Below are 16,892 nucleotides of genomic sequence, written 5' to 3' on the forward strand. Positions count from 1 at the left end.
AATATAATTAATAATATACCAAATGTTTCATGGGGTATTAAGAACCATATTTTTTTTAATAAAATGTTTTATACTAAGGACGGAAGTATTTCTCTATAGAATGCGATTTCAAATTAAGGGATAGCTACTTTCGTTCAAAAAAAAAAAAAATTTAAGGGATAGCTACGAAGTTTGTCGAGGCTCGTGGGTCGTTGGGGTCATCAATGTTGTGGTACCGCTGCCAGCAATTAATAATTAATACATCTAAAGATTGCGCTAAAAACAAGTCGATAATTTAAAGAAGATAAACCTCCTTTTTTTTTTTTGGACCAACAAAGAAAAAAAACCTCCTTAAATAGTAAGTTGTTAGTCATCACGCACATGTAAGAATTTTAACATTATGCGTGATGATATTCATGACATACCATTTATAATTCACTTTTAACATATACCTTCCTGCCTCCTACTATCTTTATTGCAAAATGCCTCTAACCACCTATAAAAATTAAAAATAAATAATTAAATAATTAATTTTTTTTGAAAATAAGAATAAACTTTCCATTTTACCCATATTTAAAAAAATTTTAAATCTACATCACATTTTCTATCATAATTAATAAATTTAAATAAAGATAATATTAAATAATATAGTTAATAATACCAAGTGTCTTATGAAATATTAATTTGTCGTGAGGGAGAAAACAGGATAAACCTGTGTTGTAGGCAAAAAAAAAAAGAAAAAAAAGAAAAAACTGAGATGTGTGTTATCAAATTAGTCACTCTTTCTATTTAAAAATATAAAATATTTTTAATTAAATTTTATTCTAATAAAATAATTATTTATTTTTAAATTAATCCTATTTTTTTGTATTTATCTCTATTGAATAAAGTATTTCATTTTAAAAAAACATATAAAGTAATCTGGACACTTGAAAAAAAAGTAATGATTAGATTTTAAAAAGTTAAAAATTCCTTACATTTTTAAATATTAAACTTCTTAAAAAAATACTTTATATTTTTTAATAGAGGGAGTAAGTTTTTTTAAATAAAATATTAGTACTGTAGATATTTTCATCTTTATTTCTCTTCCTATCTCAAATTACAAAATTTCACTTTGGATCTTGAGGATTCAGTTTCGGTGCTCAACACCAAAACATTGAGTCTTGTAGTGTTATTTTTTTTTTAAATCACAAAATTATTATTATAATAATAAATAAATATTATAAACTATTATTTCAATATTTAATAAATAAATTTAATTTGTTAAAATTTGACCTAAACGATGAGATAAAAATTTTGATATGAACAATTTATAATTGTAGTAAAAAATTTAGAATTGTAACTAAATATATTTTATAAAATATTTTTTTATTTTATTGATTTTGCATAATTGTTTATCTATGAGAGGTATTAATATTATCATTTAAGGCATGGTCAAGTATTGACTATAAGTACTTCTTTTTAACAGAAATTTAAAATTATTTTGTTACATTGTAAGAGACTAACTTATTTTGTTAAACTCAACTCCTATTCAAACTCTTCAAGTCATTTTTTTTTGTAATTTTTCAGCACAGTTTTAAACTATTCAGACCAAAATTTTTATCTGAGTTGTTTAGGTCAAATTTTAATAAGTTAAATTTATTTATTTATTAAATATTAAAATAATAATTTTATAATATTTATTATTATTATTATTATTATAATTTTGTGATTTAAAAAAAAAGAAAAAAAATAACACTGCAAAACGCAGTGTTTGGTGCTGAGCACCAACACCGAAACCAAATCCGGATCTTGACCTTGATTGATCTTAACCCAACCCAACTCTGTAATTTGCAGTGTTATTAGAACCGGATCGAACCGGCCGATCCAACCGGGAACCAGTCTCAAGTCCGGTTTGGTCATCACATAAAATCAAAAATTTCAAGAACCGGCATAACCAGCCACAAACCGATAAAACCGGGCAAGAACCGGTTGAACCGGTTATATTATTTTTTAATTTTTTAATTTTAATTTATATTTTAAAATTATAATTTATACATATTTATACCTAGTAAGCATTATGAAATAAAAAAAATGTATGAAATATATATAAATTATGTATATGTGTATATATTTTAAAGTTATAAATTATGAATTATAAAACACTTCTATATGTTTTGGATGAAAATAATGTAATATTGATGGACATTATATTTTTTATTATATATTATTTTGTTTAAAATTTAAATATTTATTTTTGTTACTATATAGAATTATTTTTTTTATTTTAAATATATAATATTTAAAATATATTAATTTATTTATAATTGATTGAATCACAGTTCAAACCACGTCTGATCATGAATCAGTATTTTAATTGATTCGATGATCGGTTTTTATAACATTGGTAATTTGTTCATTGATTGTCGAGAATGAAACGGAGCTTGAGTAGTGTTTGACTTTTTCATCTTTCCACAGCATCATTAGAGTGACATGCTTTGCATGAAATTTGAACAAGCCAGAATCCATATCTATAGCCTATTGTAAAAGCCGTCGGACAGGTACTGTATCGACTTTTTCTTTCTTCCTTTCTTTTTTACTAGTGGGCTGACTTTTTCGTTCTTTCTTCTTTTTTAAATTTGTTTTGGATGTACAGAACCCATCCTATTTTTTATTTTCATTTGCTATAGATGGGTTCTGTAGCACTGCATTTATACAGTGTTTATACTGTGTATCTACATTTTCATCTGACAATAATATATTGAAAAAATAAATAAATAAAAATTGAAAAAGCGAGGTACTACAGTACCTCACCGGTTCACTTCGTATGAAATTATTTTATTTTAAATTAAAATCTCTCAAATTATTTTTAAAAGTAATAAAAAATAAAAAAATAATATTATATTATTATTATTTTTATTTTAAGATTATATTTAAAATTTTACTTATTTTTATTTTTTATATTTTTATTATATATTAATATTGATGAGATTAATAAAAATAATTTATAAATAAAATAATTAGTAATATATTATAGATAAACATTGAAATATATATTCGCACCATTTGTTGCGTCGGCTTGCGAGGAAGCTTTGAAGAAGTTACCTTTGATGCTGAAGCATAGTATATACTTACTTGTATATTTTTTTCTCGTTTAAAAATATAAAATATTTTTAATAAAATTTTACCTCTTAATAAAATTATTATTTATTTTTAAATTAACTCATTCTTTTTATATTTATCTCTATTAAATACCTTACAATAAATATAAAATCATTATCAATAGAAGTAATTTTTTTTTAAAAAGATAATGATTACACTTCAAAAGAGTAAAAATGCCTTACATTTTTAAACATCCAACTCCTCAAAAAATACATTATATTTTTTAATGGAGGGAGTAGTCAATTTTTATTTTAATGTAGTTATATTTTTTATCTTATTTATAAATCATTTTTAATATATTTTATTGAAATAAAATTTTTTTAATTTAATTAATTTTATTTTAAAATTTAATAAATTTTTATCTTTATCATTTATAAAGACAAAAATAATTATTTTTAATAATTTTTTTTTGGAATTTAGTAAGGGCATAAAGGGAAAGATAAATATAAAAAATAGTAAAGTTTTCTATAAACAAAATTAAAATTAATCTTCTAGCTTTATATTATAAATAAGATTAGAGGAGTATTTGTTAATATGGACTAATTAATTGTTGCAACATTTAATTGCAATACAAGATTTTTGTAAAAAATCTGGAAATAATTTTAAAAATATAAATCAAACGTCACGTGATTAATAATTAATTTAATTTTGATTGAAAGTGAAAAAAAGAGAAATGACAAACGAGTACCATTTAAGTAGGAAAATGACGAAAGAAGATCACAAAATAGGATAATTATTTTAACGTAAAGTCCCTATAAAGTACAAACTTATCCGACATTAACTTTTTAAGAAAGAATTATAATAATGGGGAAAATTATAATGCAGGACCTTTAGGATATAACATTGATTATAGAGGATCTTAAAAATAGTAATTATTTAGAAAGATCAAATACAAAACTATAAATTTAAAAATACTAAATTGCCCCTAATTAAATTAAATCTCCTAAATTTTTTCCTAACCACATTTCACATGTTGTGTTTGACAATTGCTAACAAAAATATATTATCCAAGAGAAAGCCATTTCTTTTTTCTTTTTAATAACAATGAGATGAAAAACAACAAACTAAAACAAAGTTGCACGAATGCCCATAAACTTGTACTGAGTTCATGACCTCATCTCCTTGAAAATTTGTAAGTGCAGAAATTAGATAGGATAATCTTTGCAAAATGTAATAATTCGGTAAAATTTTTTAAATTATATTGATTTAATTTTTTAAAGTAAAGATTTTAAAAATATATTGATTTAAAAGTAAAAATTTTTAAATTATATTACTTTTATTAAATTTCATATTAACTTTTATATTTGTGTATGGAATAAAAAACTGCACAACCTTATTTTTAAAAGAGTGTTCTAATAAGGTCCTTCTCCCTAATTTTTCCATTATAATGCCTCCAAACCAACGTTGCTTGACAATTTTTTTTTTTTGGATACAAAAGGAGCAGCAAACTGGCTGCTTTTGCTATGCTTGACAATATTTTTCTTCCTGTTTTTTGCTCTCTTTGCCAGGTCACCCATCCCCGCATCATGGTCGTTGGTTTTGCTTTTTATTTTAGTAATGATGGTAATAATAATAATTATTGGTAAAATATTTTAATAAATTATATTAAGGTATGATTTTTCTAATTTGTTTAATTGCAATGTAGAATATACATAATTTAAAAATAAAAAACCTCAAAATTATTTAAAAAAAAAGTATCAAAGAAGGAGGGTAATTTTTTTTTTTTTTAACAAACCAACCCATACTTAAAATTGCATTGAAACGAAACGGATAATTTTTTTCAAAGATACCTTCCTCCAAAAGAGAAGTAATTTTTTGCGATAAAAAATGGAAGCAAACAAATCACGCTGATGAATACAATAAAAGCATAATTTCGGTACTTATAATTTTAAACAAACACTATGAATGTACTGATGGGACCCGATATTCTAAAGTGAAAAGTAGATAACCATAATTTCCATTTTATAAACCCTAAAGAAAAAATAGCAGAACCCATTAAAAGGAAAACTAAACAAAGAGTAGGGAAAAACTAGCCAAATGATCAAAATAAGGATAGACTTGAGTGCTTAATGTTTAAATAGACACTATGCATAAGATTGTATATATTCAATTCCTTTTCCTCAAGTTATTTTCCCTGGTTTACATTTCCTAACTTGCTATTTCTTTATGGAATTGATGCCATTTAAAATTAAGGGATCGAGACCAAGTTTGGTGGAGGCATAGTAGTGGGCGTGTCAATACATTTTTTGATTGGTAGAAAAAGGGAGGACAGACAACTTCAAAAGGAAAAAGAGAAAAAAAAAATCAACAAATAAAAAAGGATATCTATATAAATGACATATGTCGATGTTCTACATAATTTTAAATTAAAATATCAAATAATATGAAAAATAACGCACTGTTAGTTTGATAAGTTATTATGTTTGGGGGGTTGGAACTTTAAAAAATAATATGGGATGGAGTACTAAAACTTTTAAAGAGAAACTCTAGTGCAATTTGAGGATTTTGTTAGCTAATGATTTGTCAGTATTACTAAGTATTTTTGAGCTTGAACGTATGTCTTGGTAAATTTTCAGACAGCCAGACCTAACTCACCTAAACTTTTTATTATCAAAAAATAATTATGTCAATTAATTTAAGAAAGCTTTTTGAAAATGAAAGGGTAACCTGCAATTTTCATTATATAAATTTCCTATGACTTTGAATTTGGAGCCACGGAAATATTATTTTTCCGTTGCGCGTTGCCCACCTTCATATATATTTATTTTCAGATATGGCGGAAGTTTCGTGGTCATACATTCACATATAACTTTTGCTTATTATATTACACTTCACTATCCTTCGTTCTTTCCGGTCCTGGGAGATCTCTTCTTGCTTTATTCAATGCTTCCTTTTTCTTCTTGCTTTGCTCTGCGCTTCTGCGGTTTTAATTCAGCTCCGCGAGTCTGATAAGATTATCATGGAGCAACAAGCAGGATCTTCTTCCATCACTTACAAATGGACTTATGACGTCTTCATTAGTTTCCACGGCGAAGATACTCGCTTAGGTTTCATTGGTCATCTCCGCGAAGCTCTGCGTCAAAGAGGCATTCATGTCTTTAAAGATGATGAAGGAATCAGGACAGGAGAAGGAATCACAGCAGCACTTTTCAAAGCCATAGGAGAATCAAGAGTAGCAATCATAGTTTTCTCCAAAAAATATGCAAACTCGACCTTTTGCTTGGAAGAACTCTCAAAGATTCTGGAGTGCTTCAAGGAGGAAGGTCGGCTGATATATCCAGTCTTTTACTATGTGGATCCATCAGAGCTTCGACGTCCAAGAAGAAGCTATGCAAAAGCATTGGTGAGACTGGAGGAACGATTCAAAGACAATAAAGAGAAGGTGCAAAAATGGAGGTTGGCTTTGTCCCTAGCGGCTGAATTGAAAGGCTGTCATCTCAAACCCAAGTATCATCTCTCCCTCTTGCTTGTTATTTTATTTAGCTATTTGGGTATTATTTCAACATCTTATAATGGCCAAATACTTAGGCATGGTTAGTTACAATTAGACCTTAGATATAAAATATACATGAACTTTCCCGACGATATGCAGAGCAGCTAAATCGTCTATAACTACTTGATTAATCCTATTAATTTAAGTAATTATTTTATATGCATGCTTATAACAAAACTTATATATTTGCCATAATTACATAATAAATTTACTATTTTTCATTAATTGTGATTGAATTTAAAATTGTGCTATTTAAAAATTTCAAAACACTTGCAAATTTAAATTAGGTGAAGAATGAAACTATTTCTCATTGGAAGGAAAAGGGAAAACAGAACCAGCCTTTTTTTGCCCCCTCAAACTTGCGTATAACTTAAATTTTAATTTGACTAATAGTCAAATTCTTAGAAATTGGTCAGGATTGCCAATGAACAAGAGCACATTGCTGGGATTGTTAGTGAAGTCTCTAATAGGATTAATCGTAATAAGCCTTTATCTATTACAGATTATCCAGTTGGACTTGTGTCCCAAGCGAAGGAATTAATCTCATGTTTAAAACTTGAGTCTACTAAGGAAACTAAAATGGTTGGAATTTGGGGAGCTGGTGGAATAGGTAAATCAACCATTGCAAGAGCTGTATATAATTTGATTGGTGATCTTTTTGAAGGTGCATGTTTTCTTTCTAATGTAAGGAAAAGGTCTAAAAATATTGGCTTGTCACATCTGCAAGAGACACTACTCGATCAATTAGTCATGGAGAAGAATCTTAAATTGGGTGATATTCATGAAGGAATACCAATAATAAAATATAGGCTTAGCCAAAAGAAAATTCTTTTGATTCTTGATGATATTGATGAATTCGAACAGTTAAAAGCACTAGCTAAAAGCTGTGATTGGTTTGGTCTTGGAAGTAGAATTGTCATCACAACAAGGAATAAACAATTGTTAGTAAGTCATGGTATTGATAGTGAAAGTATCTATGATGTCAAGGAATTAAATTATGAAGAATCTCTTCAATTGCTAAATTGGCATGCCTTTAAAAATGAAAATGTGGATTCCAACTACTTGGAGGTTTGCAATCGTGCAATACATTATTCTTGTGGCTTTCCATTAGCTTTAGAAGTGATTGGTTCTAACTTATGTGGTAAAGGAGTCGATGAATGGAATGATGCATTGGATCAATTTAAAGCAATACCGTATAAAGGAGTTTTGGAAGCAGTTCAATTAAGCTATAATGCTTTAGAAGAATTTGAAAAAAAAAAAAATTCCTTGATTTGGTCTGTTTCTTCAATGGTAAGAAATTGGATGATGTTAAGCATATGTTGCTCTGTCTTCATGAAATCTAACCAGATTATGCTATTAAAGTGCTTATTGATAAATCCTCATAAAGATTAAAGGAGATTGTGTGATCATGCATGACTTGATAGAAGATATGGGTAAAGAGATTGTTCGTCATGAATCACAAGATGAACCTGGTGAACGTAGCAGGTTATGGTTCCATCGAGACATTCTTCAAGTCTTACAACATGACACAGTAAGACCATCAACATGCATTTTTCTTTCTAAACTTGAATAATTATAGATTCATATCCAATGTTTGATATTTATTGCGTGCTTTTCATTTTGAAAGGAAACTAATAAAGTTGAGGCTATAGTTCTTGACTTACCTCAAGGTAAAGAAGTGCAATGGAGTGGCAATGCTTTCATGAAGATGAAGAAACTCAAAATGCTTGTGATCAAGAATGCACGCTTTTCTAAAGGCCCCACATATCTCCCAAATAGTTTAAGGTGGTTGGAGTGGAAGTAGTATCCCTTTAGATTTTTACCACATGATTTTTGTCCGGTAGAACTTGTCTATCTTGACTTGTCTTACAGTTATGTTGAATTGCTCCAACCATTTTCTAAGGTAACTACAATTGATTATAACTATGTTTTTGTTTCCTTTTGCAATTTTAAAAAATAAATGTTTATTAATGCTCTGCAGACATTCGAGAGTTTAAGACACATGAATTTTAGAAGTTGTATATCCTTACAAGGAATACCAGACTTGTCAGGAGCTTCTAATTTAATAGAGTTGTGTCTTGATCATTGTCCAAACTTAATTAAAATTCATGATTCAGTTGGTTATCTGAATAAACTTAAAGAGTTGAGTGCCATGTGATGCCAAAACTTGAAGATTTTGCCACATGGCCTTAGCATGGCATCTCTTGAAAATCTCAACATGTTTGGATGTTCAAGTCTACAATATTTCCCGAAAATACTGGTGAAGATGACAAAGATGAGAATACTTGAATTGGATAGGACAGCCATTATAGAGTTTCCATCTTCAATTTGCAATCTCATTGGGCTTGAAATGTTAAACATGGAAGAGTGTCATCATCTTAGGCAACTACCAGCAAGCATTTTCATGTTGCCAAATCTTTCAACACTTTGCACAAATTTTTGTGAAGGGATGAGATATTTACAGATATGTGAAGATGGAGAAGAAGCAAGCATAGGCCCCAAGATATTGTCTTTAAAAATGGAATATTTTTATTTTTCAAATTGCAATTTGTCGGATGACTCTCTTGCTCTATGCCTTTCTTACTTCCCAAATTTGATACAATTAGACTTAAATTATGGTAAATTCACAACTCTTCCTGCATGCATGGAAGAATGTTACCATATGAAATATCTTGTCCTTGATAATTGCAAGCAGCTTCAACATATCTTGGGGATGCCGCCAAACCTAGACAAATTCAGCGCCTTATTTTGCACAAGGTTGACTGAGTCGTCAAAAAGCATAGTATTCAAACAGGTGTCTATTCCTGCCTTCACTTTAATTATGTTATTTTGTTACTTATATACATTATTTCTCAAATTTTTCTTAATGTATAATTGACAGGTAGTCAGTGACCTACAAGGCAATAGAAACTGTGCTTTTCCAGAAAAGAAGTTCCCAGCATTTCTAGACACAGTTGGCCATAATCCTTCTCTGTCCTTTTGGATTCATGAAGAGTTCCATGATGTAATTGTTATATGGATTCTTGTTAAAGATGTGAACTGTAACATTGACGTCTCCGTGTTCATAGATGGCATATCCAAAGATATTTCTCGATCTTCTTATCAACGGTTCTCATTATCAACAAACATTAGAGGCTGATCATATATACGGATATGATCTATACAGCTTTATTGGAAAGACTGAACTCTCCCAATCATTTAAGCAGAATGACTGGAATCATATGGAGATTTTCATCAAGAACAATACTTCCAAAGTGGAAATTGACGGAAAAATTTGTTTAGGAGCTAATGTATGCAAACAAGAAAAAAAGTTTGATAATATCAGATTCCTGACACCAGGTATTTAGTTCATCCTTATTTCTTTGTGCTTTATACCCATCGATTCTCTTATATATGTTCTGCTACTCATGGCTATTCCGAATTCAACGCTAGTATATACACTCTGCCACTATTTGTTTTCTTGGTTCATTTCCCTTGTACTTGCAAAATTTTTTAGCTATTTTAAATTGATGCTTTCTGTTGCGAAAAATTGATGTTCAAGTCAAGAAGTAGTACAGCAGGGAAAAAAAAAAACATGCAACTATTAAGTTGCAAGGCGTGGAATAGCTCTTCTCTAAAAACCTTTTTTTTTTACGTACAAAAAATGGAATAAAATAATAGTAAGATGCATGACGTGTTAGTTCCATGAATGTATGCACCTCGACTATAATATTTTGAAGCTTTGATATGATCATTGGCCTATTGCATCTATCCATTGCTGGTTGAATGTGTACCTTTATTGTTAAAATTAGCAGTAATTAATGGCTATAATAATATCATCTTCTTTCGCACAAGGATCAAGACATGATGTATTTCTAAGTTTTCAAGGCTACGCTTCTCGCTCTTTCACGGACAAGTTATATAATGCTCTGTATGAGAGCAAGATTAATGCTTTCAAAGATGTTGAGAGTTTCGGATGGGGAGAAGATATTTGCCCGACTGTGGTCAGAGCAATTGAGGAGTCAAGGATTTCAATTATTGTATTCTCTTCATACTATGCTGAGTCCAAAGCGTTTCTTGACACAGTTGCTATGATTATGGATTGTATGAAAACAAAGGGCAAATTGGCTTTCCCAATTTTCTACAATGTAGACTCTTCAGAAGTAAGACATAAATCACGTCATTTGAGCTTAGGAAGGGCCGGCAGGAATGGAAACACATTAAAGAATGTCATGGAAAAGTTGCAGGGGTGGAAGTTGGCTTTGTTTGAAGCAGCTCGCATGCCTAGTTGGAGCTTAGAAGAAGGGTATGTCTCCACTTCTTTCTTTCAAACCAAAAAAGAGTTTCTGTGTTGTTTGTTATATATATTTTCAACAAAAACATAGCTTCATAAATCACATTTTTAACTTGTTTTATTTAAGAAAGGAAAAGAAAATAATTGATTTCAAGCACTTAAGCTACATGTAAATTGTGTCTATTTTAGTTTTTGCGGACACACCATCCCATTGAATATATATGTCAGTATAAAAACACAGGTTGCCTTTAAGTGAAAGAAAAGGAATATTATATTCAAATTTTGACTTGTTTAATTTGCGCTTATTAATGAATACATTTGCAATTGAGTAGGTACAAGGAAGAATATGTTATCCCACGGATTATTGAAGTTGTTTCTCGTCACCTTCTTTCAGAACACTTAACAAAATCAATAAAGTCAATTGGGAACACTATGGGTCATCAAGGTATTTTTTTTTTTCCCATCGTCCTCTATCTTTCTGTTTTAACATTCAGATCCTTTAGTTTGACATGTCATAACATACCTTGACTTATTGCCCACTGGTGAAACATAAAAAAACCACAAGATAGAGAAGAGCTCGAAGTTGATACGTATTGAGATTTATATTAGTCAATAGTAAATTGTGGGCTGTTCAGCATTTAACATAAAAAAAAAACTCTGGTAATATTCATTTCTTGCTTTATGTCTCTTACAGTTTAACACATGATTAGCTGGCAAATATTGTAGTTTAAGGTTCTGTTGTATTGATAGCTGTTTTAAATTGCCGCAAGTCAAACAATAATACTCCTGCAAATAAAAAGATTATTTTGACTATTCACATTTTGAGGAAAAATCATAACGAGTTTATCTCAAAGCATTAAAAAAAAAAAAAAAAGCTAAACATATTCTAAGAGTAAATCGATCAGCAACAATAACATGCGACTGCAAAATAATTGTTCGTAAAAAAAAAGTGTGGAATCAATAGCTCTTCTCTGAACATCCCCTTTTTTTTTTGGTATAGAAAATATATTGACTGGTAATGATAAGCATTGACTAACTAGTATAATGTGCTACGAAATTTATTAGAAGAATAACATTGAAGGACCTCTGAAATAATTTAATATCAGACAAGGACTTGGAACAAGTACACATTAACAATTGACAAGTGAAAGTTCAAGTTTTAACAAGTATTTAATTTGTCTAAGTCTTATTTGATATTGAATCATTTTAGTGATCCTTCATTGATATTCTCCCAAATTTAATTTGATTCTCTAAAGCTGTGTGTGTGTGTGTGTGTGTCTAGAAATTACATGAATGTATTCCTAGTGTTAATTTGTTCATACTCTTCTTATATCTGGATTATAAAACTTGAAGCTTTGATATGATCATAGGCCTGTTGCATCTATATATCTTTTTTCTGGTTGATTGTATACTATTACTATTAAAATTGAAAATAGTGGCTACAATATAATATCATCTTCTTTGGCACAAGGACCGAGACTTGATGTGTTGATCCTGAGTTGTCAAGAAGCCTTCAGTGATTCCAACATTTTCGTGGACAATCTATATAATGCTTTGTATGAGAGCAACATTAATGCTTTCAAAGATGATGGGAGCTCTGGATGGAGGAAAGATTTGGGCCCAATTGCTCAAGATATTGAAGAGTCTAGGATTTCAATTATTGTATTTTCTGAATCCTATGCATATTCTGTATGTTGTCTTGACGCACTTGCTATGATCATTGATTGTATAAAAACAAAGGGCAAATTGGTTTTCCCAATCTTCTACAATGTAGACGCTTCAACAGTAAGACAACAAACAGAAAGTTTCGAATCAGCAATGCATGAGCACGAAAACAGATTAAAGGATAACACGGAAAAGGTGGAGAAGTGGAAGTTGGCTTTGTATGGAGCAGCTCACATGCTTGGTTGGAGCTTGGAAAAAGGGTACGTCATCGCTACTTCTTTCTTTGAATTCAGAACAATGATCGTAGGTGTATGTCAAACTTGCTTGAATGACTTAATTCAAAAAGCACATTTTTCCCATCTTGAATATTTAAAATATGTACAAGTGTATCAATAAGATTATAAAACTCAGGAAAAATTCATTGGAAAGGTATGAATTCCTAGAGTTTAACAATAAACCCCTTAACTTATTTAATGATCTTGGAAAAAAAACAAAACAAAAAGAAAACGAAAAGAAAAAGAGGAATAAATGACTTTAAGCATTTTAAGTTAACTTGGATGTAAATTGAGTTGTTTTATTAGCTTTTTGTAGACAGACCTTCCTACCAAATGAAAAGGAATATTGTATTAACTTTTGACTTGTTTATTTTGTGCTGATTTTGATCTTGTAATTGAGCAGGGAAGAAATTGATGTTATCCCACGCATTGTTGAAGAAGTTGCTTGTCATCTTCGTTTTGAACACCTAACAAAATCTGAAGAGTCAACTGATGACATCATTATGCGTTATCCAGGTAATTGTCCCCATCTTCATTTTTGTGTTATCATGAGAAGTTCAATTGCGAAATGAAGACGTGATAGGATGGGATTAAAGTGGGGAGAGAAAAGGTCACTTGGGTAAAAAAAGAAAAAAAGAAATGAAATTCATGACAGAGCATCATAGAAGAGAGAAGGTTGGCAATTAAAGACAAGGGGCATACTTTTTTAGGAAAAAAATATTACTATATTTTAAATTAAAAATAAATAATGACACGCGGAATTATATTTAAATGAGTTTCATTTATATTCTTTTCCATACTAAAACATACCTTGATTTAATGTGGCCGACTGGTGAAATGTAGAACAACAACAAGATATGGAAGAACTTGAAGATGACCCTTGTCGGGATTCAAGTTCAATGAAATCTATAGAGTTGACAGAGAGCATCGTGAGTCAACAAGGTAGTCTTTTGGTCCTTTCCTCTTTTCTTTGTGCATTGCCCTTTGATATTTTAATGTCATTTCTTATTCTGGGCTTCCTCTAGCTAATTGAATTTTTATCAGTTTAGCAATACGGGTTAAATCAATGTCCATTTAAGTTGTGCTTAATTATGTCCATTCTCAAAGAATTATGGATTCGATATGAATGATTTGGATACTTGTTTGTTTTAGTTTTCTTTACTAAATATTATATCGGGACTTAGTGGGAGCACTACTTACAACAGAGTTTGGTCTCCACTCCCATCCTTATGTGTACAACCTATAAATAGACTGAGAAAGTGGATATCTATATTTTTATAAGTAATATGGTATATGATTTTTTTTATATCAACAGTTGGTATCAAAGCTATATACACGCACACACGCATAGCTGGCTAAAGGACAAGAACAGATTTCATTTTATTAATAAAACTATTCATATGATGTGTTCATATTCTTTGATCAAGAATCTCTTTTGGTTTACTTATATGTATAGGGGAGCAACCACATCATGGTAAGGGTATTTCTAAATATGGTCAATTGCAAGGCAAGAACAAAGGCAAGTTCCATAAGAACGGTTTCAAGAAAGGTATAACTTCTTGGTTTGGTATTAAATCATGGATGGAGAAGAAAAAGAATACAGGTAAAGCTAATGCTTGTGTTTGTTTTGAATGATCTTCTCTTTTGGTTTATGTTTCTCTCCAAATTCTTGTTCATGTTTCTAAAATTCATTGCAGATGTTCTCTATGAAACGCAAGCCAAGCCAAATCAACATGATGAAAGAAGAGTGCAAGCGGGGAAATAATCATAGTTTGGATCTAATCACTTTGTTGTTTGAACAGTCGTTTTAAATCATTAGAATGTGCAATTTTTGTTGAAACAAATTAGATTTCCATTCAAATATTTGTAATTTACAATGTTCAAAGTACAGGAACCGAAAGGTCTCTGACCGAAGAGAAACTTTCAACGCTATGTATAAAATGCTTGACCAGAGAAAGTGGTGAGCTTTTGGAAATTACATATTCGTACCAATATTTGTGGTCATCATATGTGGCAAAAGGGTTTTCATTAATTATATCCATAATCATCCTGTGATGTTAGTAATTAGTAAATCTTCAGAGCATAAGTTTTTTTTTTTGGTAGCTCAAATTTAAGAATGAGATTTTTTATCAAAAAATAAATTAAAAATGAGATGTAAGAGACATTGAGTGGGATCGGACGACCAAAAACCAAATGCTAAAAATTCTTGCAAAAAAAAAAAAAACCAAATACTGTCTACCGAAGAAAAAACAAATACTACAAATCACTTCTTTCTGTTCTTATTGTATGATACTTTTTAGAAAAATTTCTTGATTTTTAATATAAATGAAATAGAGGATTATTAATTAATATTTTTCAATTTTACCCCTACTTAGAAAATTGTTAAAAGGTTATAATTTAGTGTTTCTATATGGTTCCTTGAATATTCATTTTTAACTTTAAGACAGATTTAATAAGTTAATCATTTTTTCTTGATTTCAGAAAGTCTTTTATAATAGGGACAGTAAAAAAATATTTTATAAAATAAAGAAAGATAAAAGAAAGCAAAGAGTGATTTAAAAGTACTAACGTGCATTAGGTATCAAAAATACATATTTTATAATAAAGTTAAAGGTCAATTAAGTAATAATAAAGTAGAGAAATAATAAGTATCAAATATAAACTATTGTTAAAGTTTTTTTTTTTAAAAATGCTTTAATGAGAAAGTTAAAGTTAAACCTATTTTCTAATTCCCACTCCCTCTGTTTATATTTTCTCCTCGCTGTCATAATTATGCATTAGTCTGGTGTGATAGTTTTGTGCAAGTAGTTTTCAATCATATAACATGAGCATAAGGTTCCAATGAGAGGCTATTTCAAAAACTTCGACCATTAAGTGAAAGAGCCCTCTAGACTCTATTCTTACAAGTCATTTTTTTAATATGAGGCTCTTTAAGGTAGACATCGACCTGATTAAAAAAAAAAAATCAATGTTGCCATGCTTAGTGATGGTTTTTTTTTTTTTTTTAATATTTTCCGCTTCTTTCCGGGTCACCTACCACGCCGCCACCACCAGTATGGTGGTTGGTTTTGCTTTAATTTTAATAATAATAATAATAAGGGTAAAATAGTAAATTAATTAATTTCTCGATTATAGGTTCAAAAGCATCTTAGATCCAAACTCATTTTTTGTATTACATTATTTTTAACTTGTAAAAACAGTATAATCTAATATTTATTATTAATAAAAATTAATTTTTATCGTTAATTAATCAAAAATAATAGAAAATGATTTCAAAAATTTCAAAAAAAGACCAATAAATTTTTTTGATCATTTTATTTAATTTTTGGATCCTTAACTGTAATTTTTAGGTCATTTACTATAATTTTTTTGATCAACGATTAATATTAACTTTTTTTAATTGCAAGAGTCAAATTGTATCAAAAATATTATACTAAGTTTAGGATCACATACACTTTTGAATGTGTAATTTAAAAGTTAATTTCTCTTTTACCATAATACTAATAATAACCACTAGTATATTATTTTCGTTTTGGCTATTGGTTGATTTTTCTTCTATTATTGAATTTGTTTCCTTGCAATTTTAAAAATTGCAGTACTTTGCCGGAACATCTCATGCTTTGGCTTGCAAAGTGGAGGTAATAAATATAAAGACGCAGCGTTGTTTAATTATCCTTCACGAATCACGAGATTATTTAATCTTTGATAGTCCTCGCTGTTAAAAACTGAATAAAATAAAATTAACACCACTGCCCCAAAAAAAATTAAATATCACAAAACTCAAGCGTCAATACAGGGGTACAGAGGTATTCTTTTTTAGGCTTAAGCATGCTTTTGGTTTCAAATATACTTTCAAGAGTTAAGGACCCGTGAGCACCTTATATTTAATGCTGTGGTAATATGCCCCTAAACAATTTGTTTTAGCAGCAAAATTACTCTTCCGTTAGAGATTCCTCATTTTTTTGGTTATCTACTAATATGAAATAGTTGTAAAGCCTGACAGCAAAACGTTTTAACCCATTTTATTGTAAGAAAAATTCCAACTCAACTTGTTTTTTTTTTTTCA

The 16,892-nt window shown here is 29.4% G+C and overlaps 2 protein-coding genes across 5 annotated transcripts; both read left to right on the top strand.

Annotated features, from left to right (window-relative positions):
• The first annotated feature begins 6,079 nt into the window (after window positions 1–6,079).
• Window positions 6,080–8,417, top strand: LOC129292935 (disease resistance protein Roq1-like). Its single transcript, XM_054930692.1, has 4 exons — window positions 6,080–6,567; window positions 7,030–7,903; window positions 8,001–8,144; window positions 8,241–8,417. The coding sequence occupies exons 1-4, from the start codon at window positions 6,080–6,082 to the stop codon at window positions 8,415–8,417; spliced, it is 1,683 nt and encodes a 560-aa protein (XP_054786667.1).
• Window positions 6,454–14,830, top strand: LOC129309835 (uncharacterized). Of its 4 annotated transcripts, none has more exons than XM_054951581.1 (11): window positions 6,454–6,567; window positions 8,041–8,144; window positions 8,241–9,407; window positions 9,495–9,952; window positions 10,448–10,898; window positions 11,219–11,331; window positions 12,358–12,811; window positions 13,230–13,342; window positions 13,670–13,768; window positions 14,283–14,429; window positions 14,524–14,830. In XM_054951581.1, the coding sequence occupies exons 4-11, from the start codon at window positions 9,682–9,684 to the stop codon at window positions 14,589–14,591; spliced, it is 1,716 nt and encodes a 571-aa protein (XP_054807556.1). In that variant the 5' UTR covers window positions 6,454–6,567; window positions 8,041–8,144; window positions 8,241–9,407; window positions 9,495–9,681; the 3' UTR covers window positions 14,592–14,830. The 4 variants fall into 4 exon arrangements, with proteins under 4 accessions (XP_054807556.1, XP_054807548.1, XP_054807564.1 ...); XM_054951573.1 differs by having other exon boundaries at window positions 6,526–6,567; window positions 8,038–8,144; XM_054951589.1 differs by lacking the exon at window positions 6,454–6,567 and having other exon boundaries at window positions 8,002–8,144; window positions 8,241–8,516; window positions 8,595–9,407.
• Window positions 14,831–16,892: the final 2,062 nt, after the last annotated feature.

Source organism: Prosopis cineraria, unplaced genomic scaffold (assembly GCF_029017545.1).
Source record: "Prosopis cineraria cultivar Desert tree isolate PC_DT_omini unplaced genomic scaffold, ASM2901754v1 PC1, whole genome shotgun sequence".
Lineage (NCBI taxonomy): Eukaryota > Viridiplantae > Streptophyta > Magnoliopsida > Fabales > Fabaceae > Prosopis > Prosopis cineraria.

Bases quoted from the DNA above. Each gene is read 5' to 3' on its own strand.
- LOC129292935 (XM_054930692.1), top strand. From the start codon at position 6,080: ATGGAGCAACAAGCAGGATCTTCTTCCATCACTTACAAATGGACTTAT. The intron at 6,568-7,029 runs GTATCATCTCTC...GAAATTGGTCAG, and splicing joins GGCTGTCATCTCAAACCCAA to GATTGCCAATGAACAAGAGC. The intron at 7,904-8,000 runs GTAAGAAATTGG...ATCCTCATAAAG, and splicing joins TTTGGTCTGTTTCTTCAATG to ATTAAAGGAGATTGTGTGAT.
- LOC129309835 (XM_054951581.1), top strand. From the start codon at position 9,682: ATGGCATATCCAAAGATATTTCTCGATCTTCTTATCAACGGTTCTCAT. The intron at 10,899-11,218 runs GTATGTCTCCAC...GCAATTGAGTAG, and splicing joins AGTTGGAGCTTAGAAGAAGG to GTACAAGGAAGAATATGTTA. The intron at 13,769-14,282 runs GTAGTCTTTTGG...TTATATGTATAG, and splicing joins GAGCATCGTGAGTCAACAAG to GGGAGCAACCACATCATGGT.